This window comes from Hemicordylus capensis, chromosome 2 (assembly GCF_027244095.1).
Source record: "Hemicordylus capensis ecotype Gifberg chromosome 2, rHemCap1.1.pri, whole genome shotgun sequence".
In the NCBI taxonomy this organism is placed as follows: domain Eukaryota; kingdom Metazoa; phylum Chordata; class Lepidosauria; order Squamata; family Cordylidae; genus Hemicordylus; species Hemicordylus capensis.
The window spans coordinates 211055201-211081533 of record NC_069658.1 but is presented as its reverse complement, the minus strand read 5'-3'; the positions used below and the strand labels follow the sequence as shown (position 1 = coordinate 211081533).

Below are 26333 nucleotides of genomic sequence, written 5' to 3'. Positions count from 1 at the left end.
GCAAATCAAGAAAGCCAAGAGTGCATGTGAGACACATCACCTTCCCTTTTGAAAGCAGCAGCCTACACAAAAGCAGATCTGAGTCATGCATCATGCATCCCTTTGAAGAACACAGACCTCAGTGCAGGTGAATACGTGCATGAATCATTATGCACAGTTAACTCAGCTGCACAATGGCATGCACAGTTGTGCCACTGCGTGCACACATTTATGTCACCGCACTTTATTTCACTTGTGGATTCACTTAGAATACGTGCAAACTAACCTTCTGTTGGGAGAGTGAAAATCAGAACCATGAATGTGTGAATTTTGCTTGGGGTGTGGAAAAATGCTGGACGTTCACAGACTCCTTAATTTGGTGCACTGCCTTAGATGGTTGCAATAATACAAGGTGGGCAAAATACAAGGTGCTGTTTATAACCTATAAAGCCTTAAATGGTTTGGGCCTTGGGTATTTAAGAGAACGTCTTCTTCGTTATGAACCCCACTGCCCATTGAGATCATCCGGAGAGGTTCGGCTGAAGTTTCCACCGGCTCGTCTGGTGGCTACTCGGGGACGGGTCTTCTCCGCTGCTGCCCCAAAGCTTTGAAACACACTCCCTGCTGAAATAAGAGCCTCCCCATCACTGACATCATCTTTTAAAAAGTCTTTAAAGACTCACCTATTCACCCAGGCTCTTAATTAAATATTGCTTTAACAGTTTTATCATCGTTTTGAAATGTTGTTTTAAAAATTTAAATTGTTGTAATGTTTTAATTTTTACTATGTCATTTATTTTGTTTTAACTACTGTTTTAAGGGGTGTTTTTTGTTGTCATTTATTTTAACTAATGTATTAACTTTTTGTTTGCTTGTTGTAAACCACCCAGAGACGTGAGTTTTGGGCGGTATAGAAGTGTGTTAAATAAAATAAATAAATAATAAGTGTGAGCTGGTCTTGTGGCAGCAAGCATGAATTGTCCCCTTTGCTAATCAGGATCTGCCCTGGTTTGTATTTGAATGGGAGACTACATGTGAGCACTGTGAGATATTCCCCTTAGAGGATGGGGCTGCTCTGGGAAGAGCACCTGCTTGCTTGCATGCAGAAGGTTCCAAATTCCCTGCCTGGCAGCATCTCCAGATAGGGCTGAGAGAGACTCCTGCCTGCCACCTTGGAGAAGCTGCTGCCAGTCTGTGTAGACAACACTGAGCTAGATGGACCAATGCCCTGACTTGGTATAGGAAGAAAGCTTCCTCTGTCCCTATGCAACCCTTGGCACAGCTGTCCTGATCTGTGGCGGTCCCAGGAGAAAGGGAATCCATCAGTCTGCAAAGATGGCAGCCCGAACGCTGCAGTTGGAGTAAGATGGCTCTCTTGGGCCAATCCCCTTGCTGGATGGGTAATCCAGCCCTCCACCCCGCTTGGAACCAATTGTAAAAGCAAGAAGGCTCTATACCCCATATTTACACTGGCGAGATTTGACTCCGTACTGAAAACGGCACTGCTCGTCCGCGTCGTAGGCCTGGCCCGGAGCCACCGTTGGGTAGACAAAATCTTGCTTGGGTGGAGGATTGTTCAGACACAGACCCATCCCGGAGCTGGAGGGGAAAGTTGGGAAGGAGCAAAATGTTACCGACCAGAAGGTGTTGGAAGCAGGAAGGCGGGAGGAGGAGAAGGAGGATCAGAGTGGGCTGGGAATGGTGGCCCTTACTCCAGGAAGCTGGTTATATAATCACGGCTGCACGTGGACCACACGAAGGGGTTGGTCTTCATGGTGATGTGGGCTGCCATTAGCTTGGCCGTCTCCTGCCCCCGAGAGCCACAGCTGTTTCCGACTCCATCGTGGTTCATGCCGAAGCTGGCAGGGAGAACAACAGGAGGAGAGCAACTTAAAACTGACTGCTTTAAGTTGTGTACAACACCGCCTTACACCTGTAGGGCAGCTCATGAATATATTAAGCAAACAGGAGACAACAAGGGAAAGAGGTGTGAACCAGACTGATTCTGTGGTGAGGAACGCTCCCTCCCTCAGTGTTTTTACTACAAATGCAGATGTAGCTCTTTAGTAATCTCTCTCTCTCTCTCTCTCTGCCCCCGCCCATTGGCTAGAAGGAAAACACAGCGGCCTGCCATGTGAACTTGCATCAAAGCAAAACCCAAGCGCAGAGGGGAGGGACTGCTTCCCTCAATGCCGCAAGTGTAATTCGAAGTGGCTTCGCTCAACATTTACCCCGCAGCATGAAGCCATGTGCCGATAACTCCCTGGTAGGTTTCTTAGTGTTTAGCTTTTCATTGAGAATTTTCAATTTCAGTTTTTAAAACTTGTTGTTTTAATGGTGGCTTTAGCCTGATCTTTTAACTTTACAAACCCTATTAATTTTGTATTCTATATTGTATCTTCTATATTGCATTTTATTCTATTTTGTATCTTATTCTGTATTGTCTCTATTTTATTAATGTTGTAAGCCACCCTGGCCATTAGAGCGCTGAAGGGGCGGGGTATAAATATTAATCAATAAATGAAGGAAGGAAGGAAAATAAAATAATAATAATATTATTTAATAATATTATAAAATAAATAAAAGAAAATAATAAAATAATAAAATAATATTTTATTAAAATATTAAAATAATAATAAAAGAAAATAATAGGCACATTTGGCTATTTCCTTGGTAGTCAATCAATTTGAAGGTAGAGGATGTGGTATTTTTGGTTAACCCATTCCTTGATCCAGGCCAGCTTTTGAATGGGGCTTTGTATTCCAGTCCTGGAGCAGAGGCGGGGCTAACAAACAGCTAGCAGCAAGAGCCCTGAAAAGCAGTCTGCACTTGCCTCTCTGTACATAATATCTTTTCCATTAAAGTATTAATTTTATTTATTTATTTATTATATTTCTATCCCGCCCTATCCAAAGGCTCTGGGCGGTGTACAACAGGCTTAATATTCCGGATTCCACGTCCTTGCATACCACAACTCTTTCGCTTGGATTCTACAGAGGAGAGAAGTTTGCTGTTTGCTGCACTTCTACTGACAGGTGAAACTGCTTGCAGGATGGAACACCTGCGAGCCATGAGGTACGAAGGCGTGGGACAAAACTTCGTGTCTGTTTTATGGAGCAGTAACTTCATGGCGCCAAGTTTCGGAGGCTTCTGGGTGGTGGGACGTGAGTCAGGGTGAAACGCAGGCTGCACAGCCTCATAAGGACATCAGAACAGCCTTGCTGGATCGGGCCCAGGGCCCAGCTAGTCCAGCGTCCTGTTTCCCACAATGGCCCACCAGATGCCTCCGGGAAGCTCGTGACACTCCATGACAAAAAAAAAAAGTCCCATGCCAAAAACACTACCACCACCCAACTCACGTGTGACCGATCTCATGGGCGATCGTGAAGGCTGTGGCCAAGCCCAGATCTTCATTGATGCTGCAACTTCTCTCGCGCTCACACATCCCGCCGACTGGAGCCAACCCTGGGAAAGGGAAATGTGGTCACAGTGGGAAAATCTTTCAGAAAGTATTCTGCTTTGGAAGGTTTTGTGTGGGAAATGTTCAGCCCTGCATCTCTGAGCCTGCCCACCTTAAAGATACCCATTTATCCTCGAGTCTGAGCTGCCGGCATCTTTTCCAATGAGCAGACCTCGTAGGCTACACTGCAAGCTGGTCTGGAAAGTTCCCCCACCCTCCCCTAAGCCTGACCAATCAAAACAACCAAGTTTATGACTGGTTTCAGGTTGCAAGCTTCACACCTACCTAAAGTGCCGCATGGTTTATTTTTGTAGATGCAAATATCGTACCTGAGGGAGACAGAGGGAGGGAAAGGCAGAATTTAACCAGATTCCACCACACAGATGCTTCAAAAACTCTTCTCATTTAATTTCCCCCTGGACGACATAGTTCCAAATTCCTTGGTCTTGTTTTCTAAAGAGGAACTGATGTACAAAGAATATTCCCTGGCTCCACTTTTTATTTCTGAATTTGGCAGAGAATTCCGCACAAGTGCGGTTTGCCACAATGTCCTTCAGTTCATGTGCATCTTCTCCCTTTCTCCACGTTGCTGATTTGCGCATGTGCACATGCTAAAAGGCTGCAAAGAGGCCATCTTGATGTGACTGGATGTACAGGTGTATTAAAATGTTGTTTGGGTTGGTGTTGTACCAAAAGCACACTTGCCTTTCAGTATAACACCATACTAAAAGCATGCAATCATACAGTCACACCCACATGGACTCTTTTTGTAGGGTTTAAGCAATGTGTTTCTGTATGTATGTAGGTAACTGGCAGACAAAAAAAAATATGCCAGTGACCTGAAGAACCTGACATCTGTGGCAAACATGTTGTGTTTCAATCCCAGACTTAATTTTAGAAATTCTCCAAGATAAAACAGAATTGAGGAGCAGAACGAGAACTTGTTTAAATTGTGAACCACTCAGATATTTTATATAGGGTGGTATATAAATGCATCAAACAAACAAACAAACAAAGTTAACAAACAAACTCCTGGAACAAGGAAGGAATGAGGGAAATCCAATCATCCAAACCCTTGCTGAGGCCAAAGGGGCAATTGGTCTGTCATAATCCCAAACATTTGTGGGAGTATGTCAAAGGAATGTGGGAGATCAGAACTGGCTTCCTCGGGGATGTGCATGGTCCGGAGCAGTCCGGACCGGCACTGAAGGGGGGCCTTCCTTTTAGGGCGGGGAGGGCTTGCTTACCCCTCCCGCCTCTTTGGCCCCTCCAGCGCCCGTATTCTATTGTGTAATTGGGGCGCTGGAAACCAGCCGCCCCCCCGGCGAGCGGATTAGGGGCAAAAGAAAACTACTGCCACCCTCCGCGATAGGACACCTGATCTAATGGAACTTCCGCCGGAGGCCTGGTCTACCCGGCTTCTTCCTGGCGGGTAGACCGGGCCTCCGGCGGAAGTTCCGTTAGATCAGGTGTCCTATCGCGCGCATACACGCGCGCCCAAGGCCCCAGTTGGGCCTGAGACTTGGGTGAGAGAGGAGCTCTGTTTGCGAGCTCCTCTCTTTTTTTTGCAAACAATGTGGTGAGCACTCGGGGGGGGTGGCGGGTGGGAGGGAGGGCGGCAGTAGTTTTCTTTTGCCCCTAATCTGCTCGCGGGGGGGGCGGCAGCAGGGACGGCTGGTTTCCAGTGCCCCAATTACACAATAGAATATGGGCGCTGGAGGGGGCAAAGAGGCGGGAGGGGTAAGCAAGCCCTCCTGCCCTTAAAGGAAGACCCCCCACCCGGACCCGGACTGGCCAAGTCCGAACCAGTCTGGACAGTTCGGAGGCCTTTAGAATGGCCTCCAGACCGGTTCAGACACACCCTCCTGCTTGCTAGGAATACGCATTGCTTCCAATCCCCCAAAGCAAGATGCAAATGGAGTAAGCAAAACACAGTCCCTTGCTGTTTTGAGTATACCACCCCGCTAACTTGGCAAGGAGGCACCTTTTAACATGGTGATTCTCTTTTATTTAGCAGGGGGAGAGTAACTGGCCCTCTCCACCCCCAGCACAGCACACCTCCAGTGACTGTTGGTGTCTATCTGATGTTTCTTTTTAGATTGTGAGCCCTTTGGGGACAGGGATCCATCTTTATTTATTTGTTATTTCTCTGTGTAAACAGCCCTGAGCCATTTTTGGAAGGGCGGTCTAGAAATCGGAATAATAATAATAATAATAATAATAATAATAATAATAATAATGGGCCACAGAAATCACCATCAGCCAATTACAAAAAGCAACTTTACTGGGAACAGCCTATATTCTGTGACGGTATCTATAATAATAACAACAATATTGATAATAAAATCCAGCCATCCCAGGTCCTTGGGAAGGACTCGATGTCTGGATAAAACAAACCAGTCAATAACACCAGTCTGACTGTGTAAACAACAGCAAAACAACAACAACAATTTTAGTTCCAGTAAAAACACAGGATTTCAAAATTGGTCTGCAAATGCACACACTGCTATGCAACAGGGTTCTTTTCTTTATCTATTTAACATATTTTTATAGTGTCCCAAACTAACGTCTCTGGGTGGTTTACAACAGGGATTCTCAACCTTGGGTCTCCAGATGTTATTGGACTTCAACTCCCATAATCCCCGGTCCCAATGGCCTTTGGTTGTTGGGGATTATGGGAGTTGAGGTCCAACAACATCTGGAGACCCAAGGTGGAGAATCTCTGGTTTACAACAACAATGTCATCAGGAGTCAAGGAATTGACGGCACCATTCCCCTCTGACCTTGGGGCAGAAGACTGGAGCCCCCACAGGGCCCAGGAGCCCCCCAATTATGTTTGTTGTGTCCCGGGTGGTGGTGGGCTGCCATTGGCCCACACCATGCTGGGCGGCCGAGCACGAGTCACGTGACTGTGTGAGGGCAGTTGCGCAGCTGCATGAGCACCACGCGGCCCCCCTGATCTGCCCAGGCAGGGTGGGGCTGGGCCTGGCGAGAAGGCGGATGCTGAGCAGGCAGCCACTTCTGCCTGGCCGTACCGGTGTGCCTGTGCTGCGTGTGCACATGTGGCAGTGCGGTGCTGGGAGTCCTCCAGCGGCCCGCGCACGCCGCCTGACTTGCAAGGGAGGAGAGAGAGCAATGGCGAGGGAGCAGCCTGCAGGGGCTAACGGGGGTGGGGGGGGCAAGCAGGCGGGAATCAGAGGCCGGCAGCCACTGACTCTCCTGATTGGAGGCTCTGGAGCTGCCAGCCCGGGCCAAGCGGCAGCAACTGCAGAGGAGAGGCAGACCAGTGCCGGCAGCAGGGACGTAACAAGGCTGGAGTGGGCCCAGAGACAAAATTTTTAAATGGGCCCCTCGCTGATGCACACTCACACACACTTCACGTGTGACTTGCCTCTGGGGGGCCCCTCGAGGTGTGGGGGGCCCCAGGCAGCCTTGCCTAATAGTAGTTGTGCCCCTGGCCGGCAGGCATGCCAGCAGCGAGCCAGCCAGTGTGTACCTCCTGTGTCTGCCTGGGTACACACACACACACACACACCACCACCACCAGCAAGAGAGAGAGAGAGAAAGCCAGTCCCAGGCTCCAGAGAGAGAACAACAACAGGTAAACTGGCTCTGAGTGCTGTTTATCCATGTATGGTGTAAGGGAGCAGCTATTGGGAAATGGGTAATAAATCCCCAGCAAAACGCATGTGCAGCTGGAAGTGCCTCTTCTGCTTACGCTTGAATTTTAAGCAAACCCAGTTGCTTAACAATGGGATCCTTTAGAGAGAGAGGGCGGGGGGGAAGAAAGATGCGGGATGGGAATATGCTCAGTGGCAGATGGTCTCTGCTAACGCCTATCTGCATAAATATACTCGTTTGACAGCCTTACGTTCTTGTGAGTTCGGCTGCTGTTTGGGGCAGCAGGAAGCCGTGCGTTAAACGCTGTGTGTGTCACCGTGTGTGTACAGGGATGGTGCTTATCTTGTTGGGGAGGGGGCAGAAGGACATTCGTTCCAAAATTACCTAGTTGTGCCTCTGCAAGCCGCCGGGAGGGTAATGAAGCACTTGATGTCTCAGCCAGGCCTGGCTGGGGAAACAGAGGGGGGAGCTGAGCAGCAATTGCTCCAACAGAGAGTGAGCCCGAGAACGGCCAACTCAGCATCCGCACTCCGTTCCACGTCCTGCACGTGCGGAGCAAGAGAAGGCCAAAGAAGAGAAAGAATCCCCTGGAGAGGCGAGGGGGGCGGGGAGAGAGAGCCGCGAGCTTTCGCTGCATGGTATTTCACAACTTTCTCCTGACACGAGCCAGCGTCTGGACGGCTCACGCCACTGGAGGGAAGTGGAGCAGAGGTCCAGCCACACACACACACCTTCCAGCAACACACACACACACACCACACACACCACACACAGCACGCTCCAGCTATCCTGATGTGCCTCGGAGAGGTTCATAGGAACATAGGAAGCTGCCATATACTGAGTCAGACCATTGGTCCATCTAGCTCAGTATTGCCTACCCAGGCTGGCAGCGGCTTCTCCAAGGTTGCAGGCAGGAGGCTCTCTCAGTCCTATCTTGGAGATGTTGCCAGAGCGGCTCCATCCCTTGAGGGGCATCTCTTGCAATGCTGCTCACACTTCTAGTCTCCCTTTCATATGCAACCAGGGCAGACCCTGCTTAGCTAAGGGGACAAGTCATGCTTGCGACCACAAGACCAGCTCTCCTCCTCCAATTGCAGTTCCTGTTTTCTCTTATAAAACACCGCCCAAGCTTTGCAGTGTGGAGACAAAACACATGTGCCAGAGACAAAATTCCGATTTTATCACCCCATTTGTATGTGAAGTTGATGGGGAGGGCTGATTTTTTTTTTTTGGTGGGTGGTGGGGGCGGGCGAGATTAGCTGGATGGATTTCAATTATTCTGCCCAGAAATCGCCTTGGACAATGTAGCATTCTGGGGAAACCTGAGCCACCATCTCCACTGTGACTTTAGGATACAACCCTGCCTTCACCCTCTGACTTGGTCCCTGGAAGACCTCCTTAGTAGAGGCCCCACCACCCCCAGTACTGCTGGAGCGGGAAAATTGGGCAAGGCCCCTTTAAACTCTGGAGCCTTCCCTAGGGAAGGGGCGGGGCCAATTCATTGCATCTGGGCAGCAGCCATGAAAACCAGCAGTTGTCTCCAAGCAGTTGCTAGAGCAGCATTCCTCTTACGTTGTTGTGCTCAGCTTTCAGGCATGGAGCTAGCCAAGGTCCTGAAGCTTTCCCTCTCGGAGCTCTCCAAGGTTTGTGTCTTTCCTTGCCTGGGTGGAGACCTCGGCTTGGACTGAAACAGGATAAGGGGCTCCATTTCCACTCTAGGGTATTCTCCTCCTCCCTCCTCCTCTTCCCGTGCCCTCCACCTTTCCTGTTTACCTCGTGATCAAAACGGCGGTATCGTGGTTGGCGATGCCATTCTCTGGAATGGCGTTCCCATTCCCGTTGCGGTTCACGATGGATTTCTGCCATTTGCAAAAGCTGTCGAGGGACTTCCCAGCATGGTGGTTGATCTCCAATGTAGGCTGGAGGAGGGGAGGGAACAGGTATTTCTGATGTTCTTAGATATGAAGCTGGCTCCTGCAGAATCAAGACCATGCTGCACAGCTTTGACGCTGCAGCTGTTTCTGGACTACAGCTCCCATCATCCCCAGCCTCAGTGACCAATAGTCAGGGTTGATGGGAGTTAGAGGCCAACATCTGCTGCCGTGCTTAAGATCATGGGTCCATCTTTGTGCCTTCTAGTCTGATTAAGAGACGCCGCCAAAAGTGTCAGATCTTGTTTCCCAATAACACATTTAACTGAAAATGTTGGGGACTGAACCTAGAACTTTTGGCATGCTCAGAATTTACATCGAAGTAAGTTCTAGTGAAGACGAAAGGCCAATCAGATGTCTCTGGGAAGCTCAAAAGCAGGAGGTGAAAGCACCACCTCCGCCGCCCTATCTCCGGCAGTTGTTTCCCTAGGGAGCATTCACAAAATCCATCCCAGCATTTGGAAGCCATGTCAGAATTTAACTAGAGTGGACCCGAAGGGATCTCGGAGCACTTATGGATCTGGTCTGTTGGACTCCACTCATATTAGGGAGGTGGAAACAAATTTAGAGATGAAAAGTGAAACTTTTCAAGTTTGCAACTGTAATTGGGACCTAGATATAAGCATGGTACTATAAGGGATGAGAGCTGTCAAAGCTTACCTTCTCAGTGACACCCCCCTTCCTTTCAGGAACCCGCCCTCACCTGATCCTCGGTCAGCAGGATGAGACGGGTCACGAGAATGTTCACAATATTGCCCAGACTTGAGTCTTGGAAAAGTTTAGCAACCTGACCTCCAGGAAACAAAGAAAGGCCAGTCTTAAAAAAAGAGATAGGGTTCAGCTTAAGCTGGTTGGTTGAACATAATGTTTCAGGGATTAGCCTTCTCTCTGTGCGAGGAGTCAGAATTAAGTGGGCAGATTCTTTTCTGCTTGGCTTGAGAACTGTGGAGATTAGCGCCGCCCCTGTGGCCACTTTACCCTGCCCCTGAGGCTCCTGACACAGCCAGTGTCTGCCCCTTGATCTGCAAAGTGTCCCTGCCAGCACCCACTGGTCTCTGTCCGATCCTGTGAAACTCCTCCCCCAGAACTGGCAGGCATCACCCCTAAGTTTCCAGGCTTCCGCTGGAAGGTCTGAGCTTCAAGAGACCTAAAGCAGTCTAGATATTTCATTTTAGGCCAACCTGCAATCTCTGCCGAAGCAGGAAAGGGAAATCCCCTGGACAGCTCCGAAGGGAAAGGGGTCAGAACCTCGGCTAGTTCCAAGCAGCTACACACAAGGGCTAGATATGAGGGACGTTGCTCCAGCAGGTGCTTGGAGCAAGAGGGACGTTGCTCCAGCAGGTGCTTGGAGCAGTTTGCTGATTTTTATGGCTGCTTCCCAGGCTGAGTGAACTGGCCTCTTCCCTTCCCTGGGGAAGACTCTGTAGTTTAAAGAAGCCTTGCCCAGTTCTATCAGTGCAGGCTCAGGTGGTGCTGGAGGACTAGCAGGAGAGGATAAAGGTGGGGCTGTATCCTTGGGTTGCGAAGGAGGTGCTTGGGCTTCCCCAGTGTGTGTGTGTGTGGGGGGGGGGGCGGGTGTTTGTCCCAGTGATGCAGGATCATTAGGGGTCTGGGCCATAAGGTCATTCCACCCTCTCTCATCCCCTGAATCTCATCCCCCAGTTAGAGGGGTCCCTACATCCAGGGGCATAACACTAGAAAGCCTCGTCGATCTCCTTTCAAGGAGGAATCTCAAGGCTGTGTGTTCCGGTTATAAACACTTACAATGTTCATGATCGCCAAGATGTACTGCTCGATGTCCCGCCGGCCATGGTAGCCCACCATCATCTTGTCGGCCACCACGAGGGTCTCCACGTAACGCTCCGTGCTGACTGACCTCTTCAGCGGGAGCTGCCCTCGTTGTGTCAGGTTGGCGAGGGTCTTCGGAGGGGAAGGGTTTAGCGCCTGCAGCCACCACGGCCTGCCTTTCCAGGGCTTCTCATCTGAGGAAAGACGGCTATGAGGCACGCCAATCTCTTTCCTCTTATGCGCTGCAAATCCCTCACACCCTTCCACCCCAAATCCTCTCTGCTCCCCTTCACGTGTCTAGGCCGGATCAGGGAGAACGATCCCCCGATCCACCCCAAAATCTTCCCGCTAAAGCACCAGGGTCGTCCCAGGGTGGCCATACCACAATCTCTTTGAGAAGACTGAGGGGAGATAACATAGCCATCTTCGAATATCCGATGGGCAGTCATATAGGAGGAGGAGCGGACTCCTCCTCCCTTGTTCCTGAGGACTAGAGCCAATGGGTTGCGGTTGACAAAGAAGCAGATTCAGGCTAGACATGAGAAAGAATTTCCTAGCTGTCAGAGCTGTTCAACCGTGGAACAGTCTGCCTCATGACATTGCGGGCTCTCCTTTGCTGGAAGACCTCCAAGGTCCCTTCCCACTCTAAAATTCTAGGATTATTTGATTCTAGACCTGGAGGGTGCCTTTTTCCAGAGTTCTCAAATCAGTGGGCAAAGCAAGATACCAGAAGTGAAGCTTTTTAGAAGGCCTAAAACCAGCGGGTTGCTGGTTCGGAAGGCGTCCAGTAATTCTTGTTTTCCAGAAACAATCAGTGTGCTCTCTTTCAGCTGGGGGGTGTAGCATCTGCACAAGAGGGACAAGTGAGGGTTTTATGGCAGCTTGACATTGATTCGCTTTTGGAGTCAAGGTCAACGGGGTTGCTCTGTAATCTTGAACCTGCACGCTCTAGGTTTCAAACAGCTGCTCCATCAAAACATGTTTTTGTTTAGTTTTATCAGATCACTTTTGGAATGACTGCCTTAAACCTCCCGGGAAGAACTTTGCAGACTTCAGCTTGGCAACGTTTCAGTTGGACCGGATGAAGCTATTACCTTCATTAATTCCGGTCACTGTCTCTTAAGGAGGACACTGTAGAACTGGAAAAGGTACAGAAGAGGGCGACCAAGATGATCAGGGGCCTGGAGCACCTTCCTTATGAGGCTGCGCTACAGCATCTGGGGCTCTTTAGTTTGGAAAAGAGGCAACTAAGTGGAGACGTGATTGAAGTGTATAAAATTATGCCTGGAGAGCAGAGGGTGGACAGAGAGAAAGTTTTCTCCCTCTCTCACAACACTAGAACCAGGGGTCATCCCATGAAACTGAAGGCTGGGAAATGTAGGACCGACAGAAGGAACTACATTTCCACACAGGCCATAATTAACCTATGGAATTCTCTGCCACAGGATGTGGTGATGGTAACTGGCTTGGATGGCTTTAAAAGGGGCTTAGACAAATTCATGGAGGATGGGTCTAACAATTGCTTCTAGTCTGGTGGCTATAGGCCACCTCCAGCCTCAGAGGCAAGATGCCTCTAAATACCAGTTGCAGGCGAGCAAGAGCAGGAGAGAGAGCATGCCCTCACCTCTTGCCTGTGGGCTCCTCAGAGGCATCTGGTGGGCCACTGTGGGAAACAGGATGCTGGATTAGAGAGGCCTCCTTGGGCCTGATCCATTATGGCTGGCTCTATCTATCTGTTTATCTATCTATAATATTTTTATACCGCCTAATATGCACATCTCTAGGTGGTGTACAAAATTTAAAAATCAACACCGATTAAAATACACAACAGAATAAAAACAGCACACAACAATAATTAAAACAAATTATTAAAGTTATTAAAATTAAAATGTTCCCAGCTACCTCTGGGAGCCACTCTGGCTATTCACTGCAGGCACCTGAGGTGGTAGCACTCACGCCTCCCAAAACATGCTGCCCTAGACGACTGTCTAGGTATGCCTAGTGCTCAGGCAGGCCCTAGCTTTTGGTGACAGTGTGACACAAAGAAATTAGGCAATGCTCTTTACATGCTAGGGCACACTTCTCCAGCCTAATTGCCGCACACCAGGTTTCAGTTAAAGGCGCAGGGACAGAGCCTGTCAAAAGAGTTGGCACTCCTAGGAACCACAGAGTTTCCTTGCCACCAGGGGGCAGAGCTGAGCCAAAGAATTCCTAGAGCATTCGTGTTTGCTGTCTCTATGGTGGAAGACTGAACTTCCAGCTGCTTGATCATGTATAATCTGGGGGTTTCCTTATTTTTTTCTTTTTCAAAAAAGATAACATAAAATTTGAAACATTGCATAATCTCTCCAATTTGCATATTCCCCCCGCCCCCTGGCTTTGCTAACTCTGTGGAGAAGGAACTGAATAGGCCATCCTCCTACAGCTGGAGATCTGATTCTATCATCCTCTGACTTCAAGGTTTCCACGAGGCATTGCCCGTACATGGTTCAAGCATATCTTTATGATCTTGAGGACTAGAAACCTGATCTTAAAAAGGGGCGGGGGAGAAAGCTGAAGTTCTCAGGAGCTGGATTCTGTAACCCACACTTCACTTCATACTTGACTGTAGCTTATCTGGCCTTCAGGGTATGGGTCAGATTCCAAAGCTGGCAGACAGATTTGTGTAGCAGGGAGTGGGAGATGCAGGTATATACAGGTGAAACTCGGAAAATTAGAATATCGTGCAAAAGTCCATTAATTTCAGTAATGCAAATTAAAAGGTGAAACTGATATATGAGACAGACGCATTACATGCAAAGCGAGATAAGTCGAGCCTTAATTTGTTATAATTGTGATGATCATGGCGTACAGCTCATGAAAACCCCAAATCCACAATCCCAGAAAATTAGAATATTACATGGAACCAAGAAGACAAGGATTGTAGAATAGAACAATATCGGATCTCCGAAAAGTATAAGCATGCATATGTATTCAGTACTTGGTTTGGGCCCCTTTTGCAGCAATTACTGCCTCAATGCGGCATGGCATGGATGCTATCAGCCTGTGGCACTGCTGAGGTGTTATGGAAGACCAGGATGCTTCATTAGCGGCCTTCAGCTCTTCTGCATTGTTTGGTCTCATGTCTCTCATCCTTCTCTTGGCAATGCCCCATAGATTCTCTATGGGGTCAGGTCAGGCGAGTTTGCTGGCCAATCAAGCACAGTACACTGTATACTTTTCAGAGGTCCGATATTGTTCTATTCTTCAATCCTTGTCTTCTTGGTTCCATGTAATATTCTAATTTTCTGAGATTGTGGATTTGGGGTTTTCATGAGCTGTACGCCATGATCATCACAATTATAACAAATTAAGGCTCGACTTATCTCGCTTTGCATGTAATGCATCTGTCTCATATATCAGTTTCACCTTTTAATTTGCATTACTGAAATTAATGGACTTTTGCATGATATTCTAATTTTCCGAGTTTCACCTGTAGTCAGGTCAGGTAGATGGTCAAGTTTCAAAAGTGGCATTTATTTATATCTACATAAACCACTTTGGAAACTTGTTGAAAAGCAGTATATATAAATATCTGTCGTATTTGTTTGCAGGTGTATGTGGGGGGAAACAACAGTCATAGGGACATGTTACTCAAGCTAAAGAATGAAGCCAGAGGCAACATCTGATCTGGCTGGGCTGCAGTACCCTCACTGGCCATTATCGGAGTGGCGCTGTAGAGCAGCAAAGGCCAAGTCTGTAGCTGCCTGGAGGAAGTAACTGGGCCAATAATTAGGCTGGCACCCACTTCTAATCCTTTACAGAGCCTTGATCATACCTAACACACCACAGGCAGCGTCCATGTGTGGGTGCTGGAGTGAGGATCGCTTGTACACCACATGGGGGCTTCCTTCACTCTCTCCATCACCACTAATGTTGGCACCAGGGCTCAGTGGTTCGATGAAATACTCCTCGTCATCTGCTATGATCACGCCGTGCTGGAACGAGAAGAGGAAGTGACTTAGGCATGTGTGCATTTATTTATTAATTTTTATTTTTATTTATTTTAATTAATTAATTTAAAATATTTCTATACTGCCCAGCAATGAATACACCACTGAGAGACCTCAAAGGCCAAGTGGAAGACAGATCATCCTGGAGAGAATCTATCTCTGTGGTCGCTAAGAGTCGACACTGACTTGACGGCACTTAATCAATCAATAATCAATACTGCCCCAAACTTGCAACTTTGGGCAGTTTACAATTTAAAAAATCATTTAAAACATCAAATCAATTGACAATTAAAATCATTTAAAACATTAAAAACATTTAAAACCCAGTATTAAATTTTTTAAAACTATAAATCTAATTTTAAGAAAATCAATAGATCCTGTGATGCAGCCCTAGGAACACAGGAACATTGTCTACCCAGACTGGCAGTGGCTTCACCAGGTTGTAGGCAGAAGTCTCTCTCAGCCCTATCTTGGAAATGCTGCTAGGGAGGGAGCTTGGAGCCTAGATGGTCTTCCCAGAGCGGCCCCATCCCCTGAAGGGAATATCTGACAGTGCTCATACTTCTAGTCTCCCATTCAAATGCAAACCAGGACAGACCCTGCTTAGCAAAGGGGACAATTCCATGCTTTCTACCACAAGACCAGCTCTCCCCCCACTCCTCCTGATGTGATTGGTGCCTGAATGGAAGATGCAAGTGGGGTCATGATGGTGGAGCCAAGGCTCAGTGGAAGAGCCTTTTTTTGCATTCAGAAGGTCCCAGGTTCAGTCCATGGCAGCGTCTCCAAGCAGGCCTGGGAAGGACTCTGGCCTGAAACCCTGGAGAGCTGCTGCCAGTCAGAGTAGGCAATTCTTGGACCAAGGGTCTGACTTGGTTTAGGGCAGCTCCCTATGTTCTTTTTGGGGTTTTATGGTTTTCTAATTTTTTTAAAAAATATATTATTACAGAGAAAAAAGAAATCCCATCTCTTGAAATCAAAGCATACATAGTTTTACGCCAAGAATCAATAGGATAAAGTAAAAAGAGAAATAAAAAAATAAAAGAATAACAAGAAAGACAACTTCCACCAACTGGATTTCAATCACGAAATCATAGATCACAAATCAAAACCAGATCTCGGAAACAAACAATGATCTTGTTGAACATTATATTTTATGAAAGGTTCTCAAGTTAATAAAAAGGATTCTGACGGAGAGTTATTCACATAAGCCAAAACTTTGGAAACAGAGGCATAGTCCCATAATTTAATAAACCAATCAGCTAAAGAGGGCATTGCAGAAGAATGCCAACTGACCGCATAAAGAATCTTCACTGCCATGATCATATATAGAGACAATTCAGTATACTTCACCGGAATATAAGATTTTGTCAAACTTAAAAGAAAGATTTCTGGTAGAAAAGGAAATTTGATCCCTAAAATTTGCTCCATTTTACAACGTATTTGTTTCCAAAATGATTGGGTGGTATCGCATGTCCATCACATATGATAAAGCGTCCCGATGTGATAGTTACATTTCCAACACTCTTTTGGGAAACTGCGATCAGTTTTATGAACCTATGTTCTTTTTGTTGTTGTTGCCCCTGCAGTGAAATCCCGGAACAATCAATCCCTGCTTTCCCTTGGATGTTCGCTCAGAATTAACTGGGGGGGAAGTGAAGTGGAGGAGAAGCGACCATTTTTGTCTGTGAACTAGCCCATGGCTGAACCGGTCTCACTCGAGAGGAGGTTTTCCCTTAATATTTTCCTCCATGAACCCAAGGGAGGAAAGAATTAGATTTGGGTTGGGTTTGGGGAATAATTGTCCTAATAACCAGAGAGTGGAAGAAGTTATCCACGGAAGGTCTGCACTACCTAGCTTTTTTTTTGGGGGGGGGACTTTCCCATACCAAAAAAATAAATAAAAAGGTTATATAAACAGTCAGGATGACTGAGGGATAGAATCCAGACTGATTGCTTCCAGTGGCCTGGGGGAGCCTTGTCTATTTAGATAATTAGAGGTTAATTGAGGGTTTTTTTGGCTGCAGAGAGGTTCACAGAACTTAGGGCCTAGGTTCTTTGGATGGGGCTGTTCCTCAGTCGGGAAGCATCTGCTTTGCACGCAGAAGGTCCCAGGTTCCGTCCCTGGCTGGCAGCATCTCCAGGTAGGGCTAGGGGAGCGGCGGGGGCGGGGGGGGGAATACTTCCGGAAATCTTGGAGAGCTGCTGCCAGTTAGGCCAGACAACACTGAGCCAGATGGACCAAGGCTCTGACTCAGTAGGCAGCAGCTTCCTGTGCATGTTAGTGTGTCCCAGGTCGGATCCTGGCGCGGCCAAAGATCTGGGCCGGGCACAGCTCTGCTGCCAGCCAAAGCAGACAAGATGGGGCAAGAGAGAACCCCTGGCAGTCGGCAGCGTCATGTTTTGCAAGAGGGCCCGTCAGGGGCACACACAGGGCTCAGCGGCACGCACACAGGGCCTATGGCGTGCTGCCCGTCGGGGAGAGCGGATTCACGGGCTGCCTTTTTGCTGCCCCCAGACCTCTCTTCCCCACCACCCCGCCCCACAACAAGAGCTGAATTAGCTCTGTGTGTCTGCAGCGTGACCGCACCGAAGGCCCTGCAGTGGATTTCCTCTCTGCACGAAAAGAGCCCCCGTTGCTCTTGGCCGGACGCCAGGGTTCCAGACACAAGCGAGGTAGTGTGAGGTTACCTGGCAGGAAGTCTGGCCGGAGGCCGAGCGTCAGCTGACGAAGCCAGCAAGGAGGGATAGCGTGTGTGTGTGTGTGTGTGAGTGAGAGAGAACACACAGCTTCTTGAGCCCTCCCTCCCCAACATGCATTTAATTTTATGATTTTATCCCCCCCAGTCAAATCGCCAACGGCATGGATGAACCAGCACTTCCTTCCCTCTTTTCACCTGTGGAACCTTTGGCCACCCGACGCAACGGACTGGCATCAGCGTCAGGAGAGACAAAGGGAAAGTGGCCCTTGGCGCGGCGTGTGGGCCTGGTCTGTGGAACTCACCGCCACAAGACACGGTGCCAGTTTTTTTTTTTTTTTAAACACATTTCAGAAGCCGTCTGTGTAGAAGACTAGATCGTCTCCTGGTCTGGTTCGCTGCAATTCAGGGTAAGAAGAGGGGAGACCCGCCCCGCCCCCCCCAAGGGACTTACCAGTCCGTTGCAGTTGCTGATGGCGACTTTGGAGCTCAGGTACTGGTCTTGCAGGTGGCCGGCGTAATGACAGTCCTCGTGGAACTCGTGTTGCTGGTCGACGCCGCCGCGTTTCCAGTACTCCACCCGGAAGTGCTCAGCCAGGAGCTTGGCGTGCAGCGTCAGGTTGAGGAGGAACTGGGTCCGGTGGGCGGATACCTTGTAGAAGACCTGCTGCTCAGGCGGCTCGTAGGGCAACGGACCGGCTCCGCGCCGGGACCTCCGTTTGCGTTGGCTTGTCATGTCGAAGGTGAGGAAGTCACCGTTTCGGTCCACCTGGATGGCGAAGGCGATCTCATAGTGGTCCAAGCTGGAGAGGAACTCCTCTGTGTGTGTGAGGGAAAGCGGAGACACCACGGTGACCCGGGGCATGGGGAGAGAGCCGGCCTGGTGGCAGCAAGGATGGCTGCTGGTCCCCTTTGCTAAGCAGGGTCCACCCTGGTTTGCATTTGGATGGGAGACTACGGTCAATTCCCCCCCCTCTGGGGATGGGGCCGCTCTGGGAAGAGCCCCTGCACATTTTCATGCAGAAGGTTCCAAGTTCCCTCCCTGGCAGCATATCCAAGACAGGGCTGAGAGAGACTCCTGCCCAGGGGCGGATTAAGCTCCTTGCCTCCCGTAGGCGGCCAAAGATTTGCCACCCCAGCGGCAAGGGAGGAAGGCCTCCCCCCCCGTGAGTTTAATTAAATCTATTTTTAAACATTTAAAACTGCTGCCACGCAGCAGTGTGGCAGCGAGAGCTCCTTGTGCACCCGCCCGCCTCCCAAATTATGATGCGTGCAGGATGCAAAGGAGCAAGATATACATTGCGGGCAGCAGAGAGCACAGGCAGGCAGAGATATCCCTCCTAACCCAAGCCCGCCGCCTACCTCCCAAATGGCAGCAATCGCCCGATTTCGGCCCTTTTCTGTGCGAAATCTTTTTCATTCAACCAACATTTGCCGCTGGGGGAATTTTGCTGCCCTAGGCAGTCACCTCTGCTGCCTCTCCTTTAATCCGCCAGTGCTCCTACCTGCAGCCTTGGAGAAGCCGCTGCCAGTCTGGGTAGGCAATACTGAGCTAGATGCTCCGATGGTCTGACTCAGTATATGGCAGCTTCCTATGGCCAACATGCAGTGCCTCCAGATTTTGGACTGGTGCAGCTGAGATATTTATTTATTATTAATAATCATAGGAACATAGGAAGCTGCCATATACTGAGTCAGACCATTGGTCTATCTAGCTCAGTATTGTCTTCACAGACTGGCAGCAACTTCTCTAAGGTTGCAGGCAGGAATCTCTCTCAGCCCTATCTTGGAGATGCTGCCAGGGAGGGAACTGGGAACCTTCTGCTCTTCCCAGAGCGGCTCCATCCCCTCAGGGGAATCTCTTCCAGTGCTCACACTTCTAGTCATAGGAAGCTGCCATATAGTGAGTCAGACCCTCGGTCCATCTAGTTCAGTGTTGTCTTCACAGATTGGCAGCAGCTTCTCCAAGGTTGCAGGCAGGAATCTTTCTCAGCCCTGTCTTGGAGAAGCCAAGGAGGGAACCTGAAAACTTCTGCTCTTCCCAGAGAGGCTTCATCCCCTGAGGGGAACATCTTCCAGTGCTCACACATCAAGTCTCCCTTTCATATGCAACCAAGGCAGACCCTGCTTAGCTAAAGGGACAAGTCATGCTTGCTACCATAAAGACCAGCTCTCCTCTAATAATGATCATTATTATTACTGCTACTGAAGCATCTATCCCCTCCAGGGAGCTCAGGTCTATGGTGTCTCCTCCCTACTGTACCCTCACAACAACCCTGCAAAGTAGCTTAGGAGGCCACCCTTTATGACCGAGGATTTGAACGCAAGTCTCAGTTCTAGTCTCTCTAACCACTGTACCACAGTGTATGAGAAGGAGGAGAAGTCCATGAAATGGGTCTCTGTAAAATTCCAATCACAGCAGGCCAGAAATAACGGCACATGTCTATTGGATGTCTAGTCTTTCCACAACCTGCTCTGTGTGTGTGGGAATTGTGTCCCACCTTTCTACTTGTGCTGGCTTCCTTTCTACCGATGAGACCAGAACAGCTCTTTCCATGGGCTGATCTGTGCCTAGGGTCACATCCGAATTTCCCAAACCGCAAACGCTTCTGACACCAATGTTGCAACTTCACAAATCTGGCCTCTTTCCCTCTTCCTTGCTGCTTCTCAGCTTCCCTTGTGTCTTGTCACAGTGTGGAAACTTAACCAACCGGGCCTGCTTTGAATATTCTGATTCAATAAGTTCCACCACAGCTATTTCCTTAGGATGCTCAGTGTTGGGTGTGCAGAAATATATTTTACTGATTATCTCAAGCTAGGGATGAATAAATTTCCCCGTTCAGTTCCTTTAGTACCCTCCCCTGTGTTGCACATCTGCCCCCTTTTTGTTCCATTTTACCCAAGAAAATTTCTAAAATTATTTAGCGATCAATCGAATTTGTAGACTACCCCAAACTTCCATCCTTCTGCAGTTTACATTTATTTTTACATTTATTTTATTTTTTACATTTATATCCTGCTCTTCCTCCGAGGAGCTCAGAGCAGTGAACATGGTTGTTTTTATCCTCACAACAACCCTGTGAGGTAGATTAGGTTGAAAGATACATGACTGGCCCAGATTAAAAATGAAAACTTTAAAACAATGTAAAACCACAGTCCAGTTAAAAAGCTTGGGTAAAAGAATAAGTCTTTAGAGACTTTGAAAAAGTTATCAGAAATGGGGGAGAATCCCTTTGTTCAGCAAGGAGCACATTCTAGAGTTTCGGGGCAGCAACAGAGAAGGCCTGTCCCTGAGTAGCCACCAGACAAACCTCTCTGGATGATCTCAATGGGTGGTGGGGCTCATAGCGAAGGAGACATTCTCTTAAAAACACATGGTCTAAGATGTTTAGGACTTTATAGGTGATAACCATCACTTTATATTTTGCTGGGAAACATATCAGCAGCCAGTGTAGCTCTTTTAGTATAGGAGTAATATGGTCCCTCCAAGATGACCCAAAGACCAACCTGGCTGCCACATTCTGGACCAACTGCAGTTTCTGGACTACGTACAAAGGCAAGGCAGCCCCACACAGAGCACATTGCAGTAGTCAAGTCTGGAGATTACCAGCATATGTACCACTGTTCTGAGGTTATCTCAAAAAAGGACGCAGTTGATGTATCAGCCAAAGCTGATAGAAAGCACCTCTGACCACTGCTTCAACCTGGGGTACCAAGAAGAGGTTTGGATCCAGAAGCACCCACAGACTGTGCAGCTGTTCCTTCTGAGGAAGTGTGATGCCATCTAGAACTTGCAGATCAAAATAGTCTCCCATGTTCCAAAACCGCACAATAAGTACTTCCTTCTTATCTGGATTCAGTCTCAGTTTGTTATCCCTCATCCAACCCATCACCACCTCCAGGCAGGCATTTAGGGAGGCTTTGCCTTCTCCTGATTATGTTGACATGGAGAAACAGATTTGGGTGTCATCACCATACTAATAAGACCCTACACCGAATCTCCTGACGATCTCTCCCAGCTGTTTAATGTAGATGTTAAAAAGCATTGGAGACAGTATGGAGACGTGGGGGACACCATACAAAAGTTCAGATTTTGAAGAGCAACAGTCTACAAGGGACACCATCTGGAACCTGCCCGAGAGGTAGGAGCGGAACCACCGCAAAGCAGTGCCTCTCACACCCAACCCCCTCAGACGCTCCAGAAGGATACTATGGTCGATAGCATCGAAAGCCGCCGAGAGGTCCAAAAGGACCAACAGAGTCACACTTCCTCTGTCAATTGCCAATTGGAGATCATCCGTCAGGCCGACCAAGGCAGTCTCCACCCCATAGCCCACCTAAAAGCCATTCTGAAATGGGTCTAGAAGATTATCAGTTTCCTCCCTCGAGCTGGGAGGCCACCACCTTCTCAATCACCTTGCCCAACCACGGAAGGTTGGAGACAGGCCTGTAGTTGCTCAACTCTGAGGGATCCAAGGCAAGTTTCTTCAGAAGCAGTTTAATGATTGCCTCCTTAAGACTAGGAGGCATCCCTCCTTCCCTCCCTCCCTCAGAGAAGCATTTATAATCTCTACCAGGTCTTCTACAATAACCCACCCACCTCTCCAGATAGTATAAGCCACATCGGGCAAGGGTCAAGAGAACAGGTGGTAGGCCACACCACTCCAAGCAGCTTGTCCACATCCTCAGGAGTCACAAACTGAAACTCATCCAGCCTAACCACATGAGAGGAGTCGCTGGACACCTCCACATCAGACACTGCAGTAATTGTGAGGACTGAGTCTAAGTTGGCCCGAATATGAGATATTTTATCCACAAAGAACTCGTTAAAAACATCACCGCGGATAATTGATGGTTCTAAATTCTGATTCAAGGGAGGAGGGTCACATACTAGCCCTCTCACAACCCTGAACAACTCTGCTGGATGTGAGCTTGCAGAAGCAATACGGGCAGAAAAGAATTACTTCTTCGCCACATGTATTGCCTGAGCATAGGTCTTCAAATGCCCTCTATGTTGTAATCTGTTGGGTTTGAATCGAGTCTTTCTCCACTTGCGCTCCAGTTGTTAACCTTGTCGCTTCTGTATACCAAGGTATTCTTCTGTATACCAACTTTGAAGCAGGTTGGAGAGGACGCTTAGGTGTGATCATGTCTACTGCCCTGATGAGTTTGCTGTCCCAGTTTTCCACCAGGGCATCAACAGGATCACCGGCAGAACCAACACTAAATCCCTCCAAGGCTTCTTGGAATCCTATTGGATCCAATAACCTTCTTGGGTGGACCATCCTAATAGGCCCTTCACCCCGTGGAAGTGGGATGTGGTTGTAGGTCCAACCTTCACCAGATGGTGGTCCGTCCATGACAATGGGGAAATCCTAGGAGTCCCCACCCACGGAACATCACCTTGATCAGAGTGAAAGACCAGATCAAGCGTGTGACCAGCGATGTGCGTTGGTCCCAAGAAGACTGCTTGGGATAAGCCCATAGTTGTCATGGCCACCATACATGGCCCATGAACTCCTGAGCCACCTGATGTGAAGGACTTTGGCTGATGCTGAGAACTGGCTGGCTAGTTAGTTGACTGGCCTGTTTGGGGGCTAACTTTTGTCAAGAACAGGCTGAAGCTGTTCAGAGAGAGAGGAGAGCTGGTCTTGTGGTAGCAAGCATGACTTGTCCCCATAGCTAAGAAGGGTCTGCCCTGGTTACATGTGAATGGGAGACTTGATGTGTGAGCACTGCAAGATATTCCCCTTAGGGGAGGAAGCCGCTCTGGGAAGAGCAGGAGGTTTCAAGTTCCCTCCCTGGCTTCTCCAAGAGAGGGCTGAGAGAGATTCCTGCCTGCAACCTTGGAGAAGCTGCTGCCAGTCTGTGAAGACAATACTGAGCTAGATAGACCAATGGTCTGACTCAGTATATGGCAGTTTCCTATGTTTCCTATGTTCCTAAGCCTAAAAAAGGATTTCTAACTGCTTAAATTATGCTTCTGTGTCTCGCTTGCAAAGCAACTTGCGAAAACAAGTGAAATGTGACAGCCCAGTTGCCAGAGATAACCAGGAGTACTCAGGGGGATGCAGGAGAGGACTGCCAGCAACATTGGGCATGGGCCAAATCACAAAGCAAGCACAGAGGCGAAAAGCAAAAGTTACAGGGTCAAGAGGAAAACCACCAGTCTGTGTGACCCAGTAGGACAGAGGAGAGGATGTGATGGACCTCAGGAAATCATGATAGTCCAGATGGGTGTCATGGGCCAAGGGAGAAGAAACCACCCAGATGTTGAGAAGCCACATACCCAGATGCCCAGGGGCTAAGGTAAAGTGTGCCGTCAAGTCAATTTCGACTCCTGGCGCACACAGAGCCCTGTGGTTTTTCTTTGGGTAGAATACAGGAGGGGTTGACCATTGCCACCTCCCACGCAGTATGAGATGATGCCTTTCAACATCCTTCCTATATCGCTACTGCACAATATAGTACCAGTGGGGATTCGAACTGGCAACCTTCTGCTTGTTAGTCTACATCCCAGATAAAGGGGGAAGACCCAAAGGGCGAACTCGAAGCAGAGACCAGAAGCCTGCCTGGAAAGCATTGACCAGAAGAAGGTTACCAGGATCTGCACCGTAGCCCACCCCCTGCCCAAACAGGGGGTATAAAAGACAACCAGCCCTGGACCAAGGACCGTTAGCCTCACCTCGGAACTCAGAACCCGCTGCAAGCCGTGAACCTGGTTAGCTCTGGAAGCGGCCATACCTGGCCTAGCCAAGCATAGGTATGATAACTAAAGTAATGTTAAGTCAAGTCAAGTCGAGTAATGCATGAGAGCTTGATATGTCACAATTGTCCTGAATTCTTGCTGTGTTATTAATAGGAATTATTTTTAGTTATTAATAGTTATTAATAGGAACTATATACCGAGAGCACCTTCCTTATGAGGCAAGGCTACAACACCTGGGGCTATTTAGTTTAGAAAAAAGACGACTGCGGGGAGACAAGATAGAGGTCTATGAAATCATGTATGGCGTGGAGAAAGTGGAGAGAGAGAAATTCTTCTCCCTCTCCCATCACACTAGAACCAGGGGTCATCCCATGAAACTGATTGCTAGGAAATTTAGGACCAACAAACGGAAGTACTTTTTCGCACAACGCATAATCCACTTGTGGAATTCTCTGCCACGAGATGTGGTGACAGCCAACCACCTGGATGGCTTGAAGAGGGGTTTGCATCACTTCATGGAGGAGAGGTCTATCAACGGCTACTAGTCGGAGGGCTGTGGGCCACCTCCAGCCTCAAAAGCAGGAGGCCTCTGAGTACCAGTTGCGGGTGAGTAACAGCAGGAGGGAGAGCATGCCCCTTTCAACTCCTGCCTGTAGGCTTCCAGTGGCATCTGGTGGGCCACTGTGTGAAACAGGATGCTGGACAAGATGGGCCTTCTTGGGCTTGACCCAGCAGGAATTATGTTCTTAACTAGCTGATCATCTGCACCCCTAGTTCTCCCTGTCTCTCTTCCCCATCTTTATTTCCCCACTCCCTTCAGCTCCAGTCTATTCTCTCCCTCCCAGTTCGCTTTCCCTCCCCACCAGCTGGCTGCCAATTTCTCCCTCATCCCCATCACTCTCCAGGCAGCTGCTCACAAACTCTCATGAGAGCTGCCACGCATGGGATTAACGACTGGTACGCCTTAGAGAAATATATATATAAAGATTATCATTTGCCTTGCAAAAATTGCTTGTATCTTGTGTGGTACACATAAGTCTTGCAAGCTTAGAAGGTGGGGGGGTTCAGAGACACTCCATCGGTTTGTATCCAAATAAACCATAGTTGTTATTATTTTGCCTTGTTGTCTCCTTGGATCTCTGGCTATATCCAATTTATCTGTGAACCAGTCTCAGATTTGGGTTGGTTGGTTAATGATCTAGGAGTAAAGCACTTTCCCTAGTTACACGTTAGCTTTAAGTAAGAAAGGTTGTGCTGTCGAGTCGGTGCCAACTCCTGGCGACCACAGAGCCATGTGGTTTTTGTGGTAGAATACAGGAATGGCTTATCACTGCCGCGTAGTATGAGATGATGCCTTTGCCGTTGTCACTGAAGTGAGCATCCGCCTCCAGCACCTTCCTATATCGCTGCTGCCCAATATAGGTGACTACAAATATATATTTACTAGGCACAGTCTGAGAAGCACACCGGCGGGGATTCGAACTCACCGCCTCTTGCTCCCTAGGCAAGCTGCTTCCCCGCTGTGCCACCGCAGCGGCAAGTAAAGTAAAGTGTGCCGTCAAGTCGATTTCGACTCCTGGCGCCCACAGAGCCCTGTGGTTTTCTTTGGCAGAATACAGGAGAGGTTGACCATTGCCTCTTCCTACGCAGTATGAGGTGATGCCTTACAGCATCATCGAACCCGCAACCTTCTGCTTGTTAGTCAAGCATTTCCCCGCTGTGCTACTTAAGGTGTAGTAAGTACGGACCCATAAACAAGGGCACTCCTTGGTCAGACTTAAGGACGAATAAAAGTGGATGATTTTCGCCCAGAAGTTGCTTGCTCCACCTCCAGGCTTACCTATAGAACGAAACAAGACTTCCAACGCTCATCTTTTGATTTGGCTGACAGAGAAGAGGAAATTTATCTATTTTATTTATTCCAAGCATACTCCCAATTTGAGCATACGTACATGTATAAGTGACACGCATGTAACATGCGTGTCATAGGCCTGTAACACACCCCGGACAAATTGGTCCCGAAGTGAGCACTGAAGTCCCCACCACCACCACAAGCCTGGGGGACTCCAACCTGTGTTCCCTCCAGCAGGGATTCCCAGATGTGGCTGACTACAACTCCCAGAACCCCCAAGCAAAGGCTATTGCAGCTGGGGATGC

General features: G+C 48.6%; 1 protein-coding gene across 6 annotated transcripts in view; it reads right to left on the bottom strand.

Moving 5' to 3' along the window:
• ADAMTS10 (ADAM metallopeptidase with thrombospondin type 1 motif 10) overlaps positions 1 to 26333 on the bottom strand; it is a 69754-nt gene that overhangs the window by 23228 nt on the left and 20193 nt on the right. For all 6 annotated transcript variants that reach the window (XR_008316579.1, XM_053297980.1, XM_053297983.1 and 3 more), the window contains 9 exons: positions 17922 to 18286; positions 14597 to 14756; positions 10756 to 10973; positions 9695 to 9778; positions 8834 to 8979; positions 3725 to 3768; positions 3339 to 3444; positions 1692 to 1838; positions 1437 to 1578 (listed from right to left, as the gene is read on the bottom strand). Coding sequence is in view for 5 of the 6 variants with exons in the window: in XM_053297980.1 (XP_053153955.1) it covers positions 1437 to 1578; positions 1692 to 1838; positions 3339 to 3444; positions 3725 to 3768; positions 8834 to 8979; positions 9695 to 9778; positions 10756 to 10973; positions 14597 to 14756; positions 17922 to 18286 (1412 nt within the window). In the remaining variant the exon portion in view is untranslated. The remainder of the gene's footprint in view (positions 1 to 1436; positions 1579 to 1691; positions 1839 to 3338; positions 3445 to 3724; positions 3769 to 8833; positions 8980 to 9694; positions 9779 to 10755; positions 10974 to 14596; positions 14757 to 17921; positions 18287 to 26333) is intronic.